This window comes from Geotrypetes seraphini, chromosome 1 (genome assembly GCF_902459505.1).
Source record: "Geotrypetes seraphini chromosome 1, aGeoSer1.1, whole genome shotgun sequence".
Classification (NCBI taxonomy): Eukaryota; Metazoa; Chordata; class Amphibia; order Gymnophiona; family Dermophiidae; genus Geotrypetes; species Geotrypetes seraphini.
In genome coordinates, this window is record NC_047084.1 from 343,494,536 (window position 1) to 343,509,453 (window position 14,918).

Genomic DNA, 14,918 nt, shown 5'->3' on the forward strand with positions numbered 1-14,918 from the left:
TGGGAGTTTCTGAAATATCTGAGAGAAAATAAACTATTGAATTAAGTAAGGCAAACAAAACACATACAGCATAGAATCAAACTATGAACTGAATGAATTCAGCAGCAATTTAGGTGTTTTCTAATACTGTATTTATTGTCCTGAGGGTTAAGACATTTTTTTAGCTGAACTAGAGTGAACCAGTTTGGAGGACAATGACGCCGCTGGTCTTGCATATTTTGGAAAGCCCTCTTGCGTAATCCAGCCATCAGATGAGAGAGTAGAATCCGGCTTCCTCAGGATATAAGTTGGATCACTTTTGCTGTTCAGACCATACAGACAACTGAACTCTCTCTGCAGCAAGAACCAAAGCAAAACATAGGGAAGGAAGCTGCTCTACCCATGGAAGCCAGGACCGGAATGTTTGCTGCTGCCCTGATCATGTGCCTGCTCTCATTTTCCCTGTCTGACGGTGAGAAAAACTTGATTCATTTATTTAATTGGTTTTATAACCCATCCTCCCAGGAGAGCTCAGACTGGGTTACAAGTTTACATACGTATTAAAATGAATTTATGTGAGGTGATGGCAAGCATGGCATGTATGGAGATAAAGCTCTTAGAAATACTGTAATTCTGTTGTAGAAAGGACTCTGGCTTTTTTAATGTGGATTTTGCAAAGAATTTATTTTAATGCTGGCTTCTTCAATTTAAGCTTCATGTATAAAATGTACTTTTTTTCATTTTTACTTGATAATTTCAACTTGAGTTTTGAACTTCTCTGTCTTTTCACATGAAATATCAGCGATAGCAACTCATTTGCCAACCATACAGTAGCTGTAGGAAAATAACCATTTTTCTAACTTCATTGGTAAGAAAATTCATTTCAGCAATGAATTAATCGTGAACAATAATAAACACCTGAAGCTCAGAACTACTTATAATTATTGGGAAAGGTTTTATATATTCCAATATGGAAGTGATCTCTTATCTCTAAAAGGATAATAAAAGATATCCTAAAGTGAAAAGCAAAACAAATAATTTTACAGCATTATTCTTACCTGATAAATTCTTTCATGAAGATAAGGACATAAGAATAGCCTTATATGGTCAGACCAATGGTCTATCCAGCCTTATTGGGTCAGACCTTATTGGGTCAGACCAATGGTCTATCCAGCCCAGTATCTCATCTTCATGGAGGCCAATCCAAGTCAGAAGTACCTGGCAAAAACCCAATTAGAAGCCGTCTTCAGTCATGTTTGCACTTAGTTAGAATAAGTAAAATGTTGATTTCAAATGTCTGTGATAAATGCTAATTGAGAATGGGTATTCTCTTCCACTCTTGTATTTCTGGTTATCTTGGGAAGTAAAACAAACTTAGGGCCCCTTTTACAAAGTCATGATAGGGATGCTGCCACAGTCAATGCACTGAAAGCCATTCAATTCCTGTGGGCTTTGGTGTATTGACTGTGGCAGCATCGCTACAGCGGCTGTGTAAAAAAGGGCCTTAGACTCCAGATACAAGGCCTGACCTGGCCATCTGTATTCATGCATTCATCTTCTTTTCACAGCAAAGTCATTAGCACGGATGGGAGCAGAACTGCGCTGCCAATGTGTAAAAACGGAGTCCGGATTCATCTCCGCCAGGCTCATGCAGAATGTGGAGCTCATTCCAAGTGGCCCCCACTGCAGTAATGTTGAAGTCATGTAAGCATTCCACTTTCTGTTTTCTTTTAACTGGAAGAATATACACTGCCAAATAAGTCGTAACAGCAAAGCAATATTGGTAATAAGGGTATTTATTTATGAACATTTTAATTTCATAGTGAAATTTCATAGTGGTACTGATACAGAACAAAAATTAACCATATATGGTAATACTTTTAAGTAAATAAGATAGACCAAAGACAATGAGAAAAGAATACATAAATGGGAGGGAAGGCAATTTGACTAGCCCAATATAATTTATTCCAAGATTACAATCTAAATTATACATTTAACTGATAACCAAAAGGGGGAGGGTGTGGGGAGCAGTTTGAGGAAGACTACAAAAAAATGGAACCAGGCCACAAACAGGCCATAATAACCCAGACCAATTAGATCCAATCACAATAATATCAAATGCCTAGAGCTAAATTAACCAGTTAAAACAAGGAGATCTATGGGACCTCTGAACCCCTGATAGAGGAGACACAACAGAGTTTGCAATACATGTGAGAGAAGCTATAATAGACTTCAATCATTTACGTTGTGAGGATTTATAATGATTACGATCTTTTGCTTCATTTAGTGCAACACTAAAATCTGGGCAGAGAGTGTGTTTGGAACCGACAGCTCCCTGGGTGGAAAGAATCATCAAGAAGATTCTAGAAAGGTAAAACAAATCTTAACATAAATGTGTTTAAAGAAAAATTGTAGAACTGCATGGTAAGCGTGGAGAGTCAATTGTATAAAAGGATGGCTAGACTGTCAAGACACATTGGTACACACAGGGGTCAATTCCATAAAAGTCATCCAAATTTGGGCACTCAAATGTAGGTCTCTGAGTGAAAATTCTTTTAAGGCATCTGGGCTCCCAGATTCTCTGACAGAGCGTAAGTTGGCAAATTCATGCCAACATTTAGGTGCTATCACTTATGTCATGTAAAAGGCAGGCATGTCAGCACGTACTTATAGTATTCTATATGTCATCTCCTGGATTCTATATAGGTCTTCCAAAGTTGGGAGTGCAATTCCATGCTTGAGTCCCAGACTAATTGGCTTAATGGATGCTAACAATCTAATTGGCATTGGCAGGCATTTAGGAGTCATTAGGAGTAATGAACAGATCTGCCCTTCATGCTGTTCTATAACATGTATGGTTAAAAGTTTGTATCACGTAATTGCAAAGGGGGCATGGCCATGTGAGGGGCATGGGTGGGACAGGGGCATTCCCAGAATTTGGGCATGGCGTTATAGAATAAGGGGCTGATTCTATAAAGGATGCCTAAAGTTAGACACCTCTTAGGTGCCTTACTTAATTGGCAAAATACCCTTAACAGACCGTTTAAAAACTGTATTTGGGTGATAAGTGCCTATCCGATTCAAGTTTCAAGTTTATTTAAAATTTCTTATACCGCCTTCTAGGTGGTGCAAAAATTTGTAAAAACAAAGGACAAACTTTAACTAAAATACAAGTTTGAAGTGACAATACGTCACTAAACTATAACTATAAAAACTTTTTAAAACAATTAAAAACACAGACAAACATGAACGTAAAAACTAGGCACCTGTCGCAATGCACTTAGCAGCGCCTAACACCTATGTGGGCGTTTCTATGGGTGGAGCATATGACTTAGGCATCGCTAAGCGCGATTCTCCAAAAACTTAAGTGCCTGAAATGTAGGCCTTTAAACCCCCTTGCCTACCTTTCAGGCGCATACATTTTTACATAGGTACCGCTGGCCGCGAATCTGTAAATGGCGCCTAAGTGTGATTAACATATGGTGGGTACCTTTTTTTTTTTTTAGGTACTGGCTGATTTAGTTGCTGTTTATAGATCAGCCCCTAAGTACAGATCAATGCTTGAATCCCATTAGTTGGGGCACCAGCATTTAAACCAGGCTTTAGCAGACATAAGTGCTCATGCCCAAAGGCAGATGCAAGATGCACACTAAGCTAGTAATGTATGAAGAATGCTTAGCACTAAGTGCCCTGTACAAAATTTCTGCTTAGTGCCAATCAACGCAGCACCCAGCTTTGGATGAGCTATATAGACTGCCCTCCATGGGGTCTAGGACAATTCTTTTTTTTTTTTTTTTAGCTTGAAATTTTATTGAGTTTTAGTGAAATACAAAAAGGAAAAAAGGTGTACAAGGGTCATAAGAACAATCAAGGACAATCATATAAAGGCAATATCAAAGAAATCAGGGATTAATGATAATAGATAATATAATACAGTACGATGGTCAAGCATGTCCAATTATGTTACACAACAAGGGAAGGTAAAAGTGGTAGGAAGAAAAGACAAGGAGGGTGAGGGAAAGAAAAGTAAAAGAAGGGGGAGAAAAGAGTAAAAAGGGAGGGGAGGAGAGGCTAAACGAAGGAAAGAAAGGGGAAGGAAAGGGTAGAAAAGAAGAAAGAAAATCCCTCAGAGGTCAAGGAAAGAAAGGAGAGAAAGAGAGAAAGGAGAGAATTCATCCCTGCCATTTCATCACGGCCCTTTCTTCATGGGAGAAATTCAGCATGGCCCACATCCTACCATCAGCACTCCACCTTGATCCAGCATGTAGCACATGGCGATAACCCCCCCCCACACACACACACACCTCCAATCACGCCACCTCGTGATAGGGGGCAATGCCCCTAGCACACCCTGATCAGAATTCCACCTTGATCCAAAGTCCCCCACATCCTCTGATCAGCACTCCATCTCATGGGAGGAAATAATGTCTCCCCCTATCAGCACTCCACCTCGATCCAAAGCCCATACCCCCCCCCATCAGCACTCCACCTCGATCCACACCTCCCCATCAGCACTCCATAGGCCATGCTAAACTGGTGCTGCGATGAAAGGACCGTTCTGAAATGGCGGCTCTTAAACAGCCGCAATGAAGCATCCCATTCTGCTCCTATGTGCAGACCGACCCTTGCCCTGCCCATGCTTTACCCACATGCATAGCTCCCTTGCAGCTGTGTGCTGAGCTTGAAGAATACCGCTTAGCACCCAACTGACATTTAAGTGCCTGACCGTTGCATTCACATGCCTAAGTGTTAGTATTTTATAAACCCCCTCCTCTACAAAGCCGCGTTAGTGCTTTAAGCACCGCAGGGGCGGTAACAGCTCAGACACTCATAGGAATTTTGTGAGTGTCGAAGCTGTTACCACCCCAGCCGGTGCTAAAAACGCTAAAGGTGGGGGAATGGTAGGTGCTGAAATTATAGCATGAGTGGGAAATTAAATGCTTTTTTTTAAAGACAACAGATGCATCTATTGCTTTTACAATATTACTATAGGGAAAATAGCCACTTATGGAATGCATATGTGTATGTCATGTGAAAAGCAGTGCTAGATTTATGTGTGACAACTTTTTGTGTGTGTATTACCTCAGGGAATTTTATATGGCCAATATGATAGCATAAAACGTGATTTCTTCGTGCTCAAGCCTCTTATAAATTTATTTTTGAAGAAAACAGGAGAAAACAAGTAGTAGATTAGGTTATTTTTGTCTCAGGAAATCTGGTCTTAAAATGCAAGATATAAAGCTTTTATTAAACCACGGGTTTTCAGCCTTATCCGTGCAACACACAACCTGTCAGGTTTTAAGGATATCCACAAGGAATATACATGCGATAAATCTGCATGAACTGCCTCCACTGTATGCTAATCTGTCTCATGCATATTCATGTTTTATGCTGTCAAGTAGGCACATGTAAATTTCTCTATAACAATTAAAAAATTAATTTAATAAACAATGAAAAATGCTACTCGCAATCAAAAAGGCTAACTCTTAAATAAAAATACTGCTTTAGAATAGATAGAATTCTTTGGATGGGCAGTATTCTGAAAATATGATGAAAATAATTCAAAAAGATTTGTTCCAGTGTTTCCCTTCTGACCTATAAGCTTAAAAAAAATAATAATAATAATGCTTCAGGCACAGATGCATAAATATCTTTGAAAATAAGACTCTCGTTATGTGTTATATGTCTTTGTAGTTTAGTCAGTATTTTTGTTGACTTTTTTCTAACACTCATCATTCTTCTCCTTAAAGCTCTAAGCCCACACCTGGGAGCCAGTGATAGGGAAGGCGAAGAGACTGAATACGCCAAACAGCTCAGAAACTTCTAAAGCAGCCCTACGATTGATAGAAGGCATGGTCGCTTGATGAAGGAGCCAGAGATCAACTTATAGTGTGGTGCAGACTATGAAATATGCCTGAGTGTTTATTTATATATTTATTGATTATTTATTAATAAGTTAAATATTATAAAATATTTTCATGTATCTGCGTAACAATATATCGCTTTTACTAAGCGGCTCAGACTATTTTGGAGTGGTCTTGAGCGTGGACCGGCTGGGGGGGAATGAATTTGAATTGAAGGAAGATAAGATAAGATAAATGAACGATGTAATACTTAAATGAATACACTTGGAATTTGTTGTAAAAAATACCTATGGATCAATGACGATATGGCTGTGATTCAATAAGTGGCTGGTTGGATCAAAACTGGGTGCATACCATCTGAAGGTCCAGGAGAAAAAGTATTTTGGGCTGTACCATTTCTTTATATTGGATTTTACTAAGCTGCGTTAGAGGCACTAATGCATGGCTAATGTGACTTAAAATGGTATGGTACAGTACACGCTCAGTCAGCCTGGGGTAACTGCTAAGTACGCACAAATTTTTATTTTTTTTTTGTAGGTGGCATATCAGGGGCAGATAGTGGGCTTTCCCACACTAATCAGGTGGCGTGATTAAATTACTGAGCGCTAGGTATAGACTTAAGAGGATGGGTCAGCAGACTTGATGGGATGATCGAGACCTGCATCGTGTTTAAGAATAAATGGGACTTTAAGAATAAATGGGATGCCTATAGGGGATCCCTAAGAGGGTCAATCTGAATAAATAGCCACTAGGTATAGACTTAAGGGGAAGGGTCAGTAGGGTGGGCAGACTTGATGGGCTATAGCCCTTTTCTGCCGTCATCTTCTATGTTTCTATGTAACTGGTTAGCGGAGGAATAGTGTGTGAGCTCTTACTGCCTATAAAATGGGGACTGGTAAGCACTCACGATGCGTGCTAATGGCAACATTAGCACCTGGCCATTAATTCAAGAAATACAAAAAGGCCTTAGCACGCTGGTCGAAACCGTGTAAGGGTGAGCTAAGGCCACTTTTTGCCATGGCGTAGCTACAGGACTCCTTAATAAAAAAAAGATTACAAAGTAGGAATATTAGGTTCTTCTTACTGGAAATCATAAATCAGATTTGGAAAGTTATGTTAGAGCTGGGGTAGACTAGAGCGGCCCTTTTATGAAAATGTGTCAAAATCTCAGTTTTCTCAGCGTAATGAAGGATTTTACCATGTGATAACTGCAAATTTTACACAGCAGCTCTTGGGGTATTCCCACTATTAAAATTGCAGGTCATGTATTTAATATTGCCAATAGTACACAGTACCTGCTGAGAGTTAACATGGGGCCACTTACCTCCTCCTCATTAGCTTCTTTGGCAGATTAAGGGCGCTTTTTACAAAACTGCAGTAGTGATTCTTCCGTAGCAAATGCTCCGAAACCTATAAGAATTCAATGGTCTTTGGCCCATTTGCCTTGGCTTTGTAAAAGGGGCCCTAAGTGTAACATGCAAGTTGGTTAACATTACAGTGACCACCCTCCACCCATTCCACACCCTGTCAGGAGAAAATAAATCTGAAAAATGCATTAATGTTTAGTTTAATGTGCAGAAATAGGCAAATTACTGCACGGTAGCCTGTTCCATGCATTAATTTTGCACTAATGACTGAACGCCCTTTATTAAAAGGGCCCCTAAGTTTATTAGTTTATTAGGGACTAGGGGCCCCTTTTACAAAGCCAGGTTAGTGATTCTCCCATGCACTGAAGCACGTAGGAATTTAATAGACTTTGGTACCTTTGTCGCAGGGGAATCGATATCGCGGCTTTGTATTAGGGGCCCTAAGAAAGTTAGGTCAAGCTACTGAAGAAGTTTGTTTTGTTTTGTTTTTTGTTATTATGTACACCGCTTTGTTCTACTTGTGTAAAAACAGGCGGTATATCAAGATTAACCCCCTGCTTTACAAAGCCGCACTAGCATTTCTAGTGCCGGCCGGGGTGGTAACAGCTCAGACACTCATAGGAATTCTAAGAGTGTCGGAGCTGTTGCCGCAGAGGCCGACGCTAAAAATACTAGCATAGCTTTGTAAAGGAGGGGGAAAAATAAACAATAAACAATATTGTTTATCTTAGTTTTTTGTAATCTGCTTTGATACTGTTTATGAGAAAAAGCAGAATATAAATGTGTAAATTATTTAATTTAAACTTGCTATGTTACTGTATTTTTATATTGATATTTATTTTTGTGATAACTGGAAAATTTTGATATTAATGTATGAACTACTGGTTAGATTTTGTGTTTAATAATTGTTTTCTATTAAAATGGATACTTGAAAAATTATATAATATCATGTCAAATGATTATTTATTACAAATAAAAGATCTAGAACCCTCCTATCCATTGTCCTGAGACTCTAATAATCTGCATACATAATTAGAATAAAATAAAAACAAATATAGAAGCATTAATAAAATATAAGAAATACAACTGTAAAATAAACTACCAAGGAAACAATATACTATACAGTATACCAGAGAATTAGTGCATTCATTTCATTTGTCCCCATTCAAGTCTATAGGCTAACGTTATTTTACAAAGTAATAATGGGATTGTCATCTAGGGCTCCTTTTACAAAGGTGGGCGCGTGCTAGCCGCTACCACCGCCTCTTGAGCAGGCGGTAGTTTTTCAGGTAGCATGCGCTATAGCACGCGCTAATCCGGTGCGTGCGCTAAAAACGCTAGCGTACCTTTGTAAAAGGGGCCTCTAGTTTCAATTAAAGTTGCTTGAAACTTGCTGGCAGGTATCTGTAACAGGGGTAACAGCATCAAGATTGTTACAGACATCTAGACGCAAAAGGCATTTACAGTGGCAAGAAGACTACAAGCCACATCTGGGCTATTCCCGTAACAGGCACCCTACGTCCAAATCGGACTTAGATGTATGTTTTGATTAAACCCCTCCACCGCCTTTAGTGAGCAAAAAATGGTTAGGTGGGGTTGCATGAACTCATTGCTTTTTAAAAAATATATATAGATAGTAAGCATGCCATTAATATGCACCGATACCTCATAAGCATACTGGCATATTTCTGGCTACATAAGTCAGTCTTCCAAAGCATTCTACACAGGAAGTTCTTGTTTGAAATTCAGTTTGATTTGTGTGGGCTGTAGAAGTTAAACTCCTTATTGAAAATTTACCTTATTAAAAAAGAACTCCTAAATTACGTACTTTAAACTTTTTAGATTTTTAAAATCCAGCTTCGAACATATTTTTAAAAATCTTTCTAACAATAGGCTTTAATGAAAACTTCATTGTTTTAGCATGCCAGATATAAAATATTTGTGTAGGGGGTTGCCATGCCCTCAACCCTCCCCCCCCCCCCACACACACACATTTGGTTTTCGTTTTGATTAATTAAAGTTCCAGGGGGAGGGAGCATGGGGGAATGGGTTCATATAACCTTTGCTTGGTATTAGACAATGACAGGGGGACTAATTTTTTCCCCACTGGGAACTCATTTTCCCGTCCCATCCACACGAGTTCTTTTCCTGTCCCTGTCCCTGTCTCATTCCTGCAAGCTCCGTCCTCATCTGCACAAATCTCGAACACTTTAAAATCATAAGTGTTCGAGGCTTGTGCGGTTAAGGCAGAGCTTACAAAAATGGGACAGGAAAAGCGACAAAACTCATGGGGACGGGACGGAGAAATTGAGTTCCTATGGGGACGGGGACAAATTTGTCCCTGTGTCATTCACTACTTGGTATCTTTGGTCCCCCCATGGGATCTATATGCTAGGAGGAATATTTTGGTGTGATATATCTAAAGAGAATGTGTCCTAGGTATGATGTGATAGAGTAATATATAAACTCTCACAAGCAAAGTTTAGAGCTCTCCTTTGCTGACTCCACCCTACTAAGAGGTAGCTGTACTCAGGGAGAAATTACAGTGAAGGATTACAAAACCAGAGTGTACATAAGACAGGGGAGAGGAAATCCTGTAAGAAGTTCTCACCCTGCCAGCAGATAACCAGGACAGAAGGAAAAAGCCTGGACTGGAAGTTGCCTGAGACAGAAGGATTAAAGAAGAGTCCTGTGTCTTACGGATACAAAGAAAAAGAACAGAGGAACCATAAGAAGAGCTGGTTACAAGCCACAGTGAAGAGAAAAGCCAATGGGCAATGTCTATTTGAAAACTGGCCCCTGTGTTCTTTGAATCAGAGACTAACCTGGACAATACAATATAATGCAATACAATTTTTATTTGTATACTGCCAATACTCCCATGAAGTTGACAGCGGTTTACATGAATAATTATGGTGATACGAATTAAAAACTAGTGTTACAATATTTAGGAGTTATTAGTAACAAATTCATGGAATAGATAGGTCTTTAGGTCTTTTCTGAAACATTTAAAATTAGATTGCTGGTTAATATTAGTTGGTAATGCTTTCCACAGTTTTGATGCATGATATGCCCATGTGGAGTTAAAGGTTTTATTGCGCTCTAATATTCCTAATGACTAGATACCGAAAAGTATGATTGTTTCTTCTTTTTTTTTTTTTTTCCAAATCTTTATTCATTTTATTATATACATCAAGTGTACAGTAAATATAACTCATCATATTACAACATCACTTGAACTTCCATAACCATATATTTCCAATAAATTTACCCCCCTCCCCTTCCCATCCATACATATATATTATATTTCTTATATGTATTAATCATTTAAAATATACAGATATTTATTTAGAATATCCTACCCCCCCATTTCTACAAATTATCACATAAGGAAAAAGAATAATAAATTAACCTTAATCATTATAATATTCTATTAATGGCCTCCACACATCCTGAAATCTTTTAAAATAACCCTTTTGTACTGCAAGTAGTCTTTCCATTTTGTATAGATGACATACTGAGTTCCACCAGAAACTGTAATTTAGTCTAGAACAGTTTTTCCAATTAAATGTTATTTACTGGATCCCCACACCAGTAAGGATCATCAGAAGCTTATTATTTGCTGCAGATATTTGGCATTTAGCCCTATACACATTCCAAAAATAACCGTATCATAGGACAATGCCACATGACTTTCCATCATTAGATTAACTTGATCCCAGATTGACAACCAAAATGCCTGAATATGATTGTTTCTTAGGGTCAAAGATGGATTATTAGAAACTTTAATGAGATTTGGCATATAATCAGGAGTTTCTCCAAACTGTATTTTAAATAGAATACAATAGAATTTATAAAGTAGTCTCCCTTCTATAGTGTAATTCACATAAATAAGGTGTAATCTTATCACTTTTCTTCAATCTGAAGATTAATCTATTGGCTGTATTCTGTAGCGTATGGAGGGTTTTTTTAAATTATAAATTTAGGGCAATCTAAAAAGATGACATTGCAATTGTCCAGTTGAGACAAACTAAAGATTATACTAATAGGCGGAAGTGATAATTATCTAAGTACTTTCTAATCCTTCTAACGGGTCCATTTATCAAGCTGCGGTAGGGGTTTAACGTGCATAATACCACGCGTTAAGCCACCTGCCGCGCTAGCCGCTAATGCCTGCATTGAGCGGGCGTTCGTTTTTTAGCTGGCTGCAGGGGTTAGCGCGTGATAAAATGTCCCACGTGCTAACCCCGCTAGCGCGGCTTGATAGAAGGACCCCTAAGTTTCCAGAAAAGCCCAAAACACTTTTTTATTAACAAGTTGACCTGAGGTAATAGTGAAAGGTTGAATTAACTTTATAAAGGTGAATTAATTGGTGTGCTGCCAGAGGAGGATGGTAGCATCTCACAGAGGGTAAAGCATTGAGAGTCAGCTTTTCCCTGCCCAATGCATGCCACATAGTCCAGCCCCTGGCTATATTCCCCCTGTACTACACTATACAACTCATGTGAAGGCACCCAGTGACCCAAGCTATTATTTTTCATTCAAGGGGGGGCTTAGGCATCTGAGCCAATTGGAGCCGTGAGACTCCTTCTCATGCATCCCAGCATGTACTGGGAAGGGGAAGGCCCACCATTTTTCAGTGGTGGCCTGCGGAACAGGAGGGGCTGGGCATCAAATTACAAGGTACGGGGGAGGTTTTGGAGTTATGAGGGGTTCGTGGGGATGGGGGGCATCCAATGGCAGGAGGGAGTAGGCATCCCTACTGCTGATTTTTTTTTTTTTTTTTAAATGAAGGGGAGTGGGGAAGGGTCGGTTGGGTGTTAAGTTCGGCGGGGGTAGGTCACTGTGGCAGGAGAGAGTTTGTATCCTCCTGCCGATCTTTAATTGGGGGAGTTAGTTTGGGGGTGTTGAGGGATCCGGAGGGCAGTGGCCGGCAGCAGGAGGGAGGAGCTTTTTTCTTTTTTATGGGGGCTGATATTGTGCATGTGTGACACATGCACATGTGTGCCACTGAAAAAAAAAGAAAAAAGCCCCAACAGCTGAGTGACAGGAGGTTGCTTTGGGGCTTCCCCTGTCACTCAGCAGTCTGGGATTCCCCAAACCGGCTCTCTGATTGTGTCAGTTGCTCTATGTCGCTCTCCCAGCGACTGATGGGACAGGATTATGGCGAGTCTCCGTGCAAGTCATTTGCATGGAAACTTATTGGAACCTCAGTCGCTGTTCCAGAGTGGCCACAAAATCGGCCAACAGCAACTCATACGGTCTTAACGGCCGTGTTTTATGCATCTAGCCCAGTCTTTGAGATCCTACCAGGTACATGTGACCAGTATTGGCCATTGTTAGGCATGAGATATTGGGCTAGAAGGACCTTTGGCAATTCGTAAGGTAATTGATATGCAAGGTACTTGAGCACATGCTATGTAAATGACAGCGAGATAGCAAAATATATGTAACTGAATAACTTTATTATAGGACAATAAACATTGACTTGCGGTCTGCTGATGGATTTTTTATGAATCATTTAATTTAGATGAGTCAGTAGCTGGACCTGAAACCCTACTTCCTTGGTTTGAGATTGGCAACATTACTTATGATTAGGTGTGCCAGTTTGGTTAAGAATAGGGTTACAACTCACAGTCCCAACAGCACAATATAGGTGTGACTTGGTTTTGTTTCAAGGCTGACTCATCTAAGATATTATAAAGAGAAGGTTTTGTCTCATCCTTTGTTTGACCAATTATTTCACATGCATCTCTCACATGTGGTCTTCTGCTAAAACGTGCCCTTGATCTGTGGGCATCTAAGGGAAGAATACATGAGGAGGAATAAAATCCTTAAGCCAGTTTTCACAGGGGTTATTTTAGCAGCTGCTTTCCTTTAAAAGTGACTCAATATTAGTCTCTGAGTCCATTTAACAAAGTAACAATATTACAGGGCCTCTGTGACACCACATGATGCTCAATTCACTTTCATAGCGTAAAGCTTTATGCGTCATATCTTCATGGGTCCTTCAACTATAATCATTATTAAATTTAAATCAGTTTGACTTAAAAATCTTTAGCATAAAAATGCTTAAATAAATGTTTTCTTAACTTACCCCCCCTTTTACAAAACCGCAAATGTTTACTTATCTTCCCCCCCCCCCCCCCTTTTACAAAACTGCGGTTTTCAGCAACAGCTGGGACAGTAACACGATCATAGAATTCTTATGAGCCTCAGAGCTGTTACTGCCATGGCCGGCGCTAAAAACCACATTATGGTTTTGTAAAAGTGGGTGGGGCTTAATAATTTATGGTCATCTTAAGCCAGCATTTTATAGCAAGTTTTAATCCATCTGGGATGTCTTTTAATCCAACATGTTTTGCCCAAAGCTTTATCAAGGAAACCCCTCCTACAGTGAATAAATCACAATTAAATCCCAGTCTAACATCTTAACTAAATATTTTGTTAAAATAAGTCCAAGACTACCGGAGCCGTCCCGTCATCTGACTTCACTGCTTTATTGAGTCAAGATGGTGGTGGCGTTCTTTACTCACTATTTTTACCTCCCACTAGAACAGCTGATCTCAAATTGTTTTGAGATGCATCTTTAAATATTTGAGATGTTATATTCTAGGTGCAGCCCAGATCAGAAAATTATATCGTGTTAGATAGGTGATGGATTTGATATGACACTGTTTATGAAGTTGTTTGCTTTTACAGTGTTTTCCCTTTCTGACGGTTTGTTTGATATATATAAACTTGTATTTTAGCGCGTTACATTAACGGGTGCTAGAATATATGTCTGTCTGTCTTTATTTCTGTCTCTCTCTCCCTCCCGCTGTCTTTCTTTCTGTCTGTCTCTCTCCCTGGCCCCTTTTGTCTGTCTGTCTTTCTGTGTCTCTCCCTGCCCCTGTGTCTTTCTTTTTTTCTTTCTGACTCCCTTCCTCCCGTTGTCTGTCTTTCTTTCTATCTATCTGTCTCTCCACAACAGCAGCATTCCCTCCCCCTCCATTTCCCTCCCCCCACACCACTTCCTTGTGCAGCCGCAGCGTTTCCCTTCCCGCTGCCAGAGTAAATCAGGACAGTAGAAGGCCCCGAAGCAGCATGTGTAGAGTACTGCAGACGCTGCTGGAGTCGGCAGGTTTGTAGTCGGGACCGCAGGAAGGGAAGGGGGGGCAGCAAAGGACTAAGTGAGCCGGTCAGACGTCAGGAAGGGATGGGAGGGTCAGACCGTGAAAAAAACTTATGGAGTGAGTGGGGAGCCTGTAAAGGAGTCTTTTTGGTCAGCGCTTCTCTTCCCAGGCCGCCATTTGGGTTCTGCTGCCGCGAGCGTGGGGTCGTTTTAAGCGTGCATACGCACTCTTGCCGGCCACGGTCATACGGATCAGGGAACATGCGGTAAGAGTGCGCATGCGCGCTTAGCGTTTTATTATATTAGATTGGGTTAACAAATCATACGAGGACGCACAACATATAATATGTTTATATAATGAGTTAAACTGTTGTGTGATCGTGGCACCGAGGTAACCCCCTCTTCAAACTCAACATGCACCTACTCTAGTCTTAATTAGATGTCAACCGAGTGGAGCTCCACTGGGAGATGACCTGGTATATAAACCAAAGATTAGATTAGATTAGAAAAAGCCTCAGACTAATGTAGCGGTATAGAGCCAAAAGGTACAAATCAAAACTGCTTTAAATACTTTCACTGAGCTGCTTTGTGAGG

General features: G+C 40.0%; 1 protein-coding gene across 1 annotated transcript; it reads left to right on the forward strand.

The window, feature by feature from the left end:
* Nucleotides 1-297: 297 nt before the first annotated feature.
* On the forward strand, nucleotides 298-8,205 carry LOC117368446 (interleukin-8-like). Its single transcript, XM_033962114.1, has 4 exons — nucleotides 298-451; nucleotides 1,548-1,683; nucleotides 2,267-2,350; nucleotides 5,730-8,205. The coding sequence occupies exons 1-4, from the start codon at nucleotides 382-384 to the stop codon at nucleotides 5,755-5,757; spliced, it is 318 nt and encodes a 105-aa protein (XP_033818005.1). The 5' UTR covers nucleotides 298-381; the 3' UTR covers nucleotides 5,758-8,205.
* Nucleotides 8,206-14,918: the final 6,713 nt, after the last annotated feature.

Coding starts and splice junctions, on each gene's coding strand:
- LOC117368446 (XM_033962114.1), top strand. CDS start 382: ATGGAAGCCAGGACCGGAATGTTTGCTGCTGCCCTGATCATGTGCCTG. Junction 1,684..2,266: donor TGCAGTAATGTTGAAGTCAT/GTAAGCATTCCA, acceptor TGCTTCATTTAG/TGCAACACTAAAATCTGGGC. Junction 2,351..5,729: donor ATCAAGAAGATTCTAGAAAG/GTAAAACAAATC, acceptor TTCTCCTTAAAG/CTCTAAGCCCACACCTGGGA.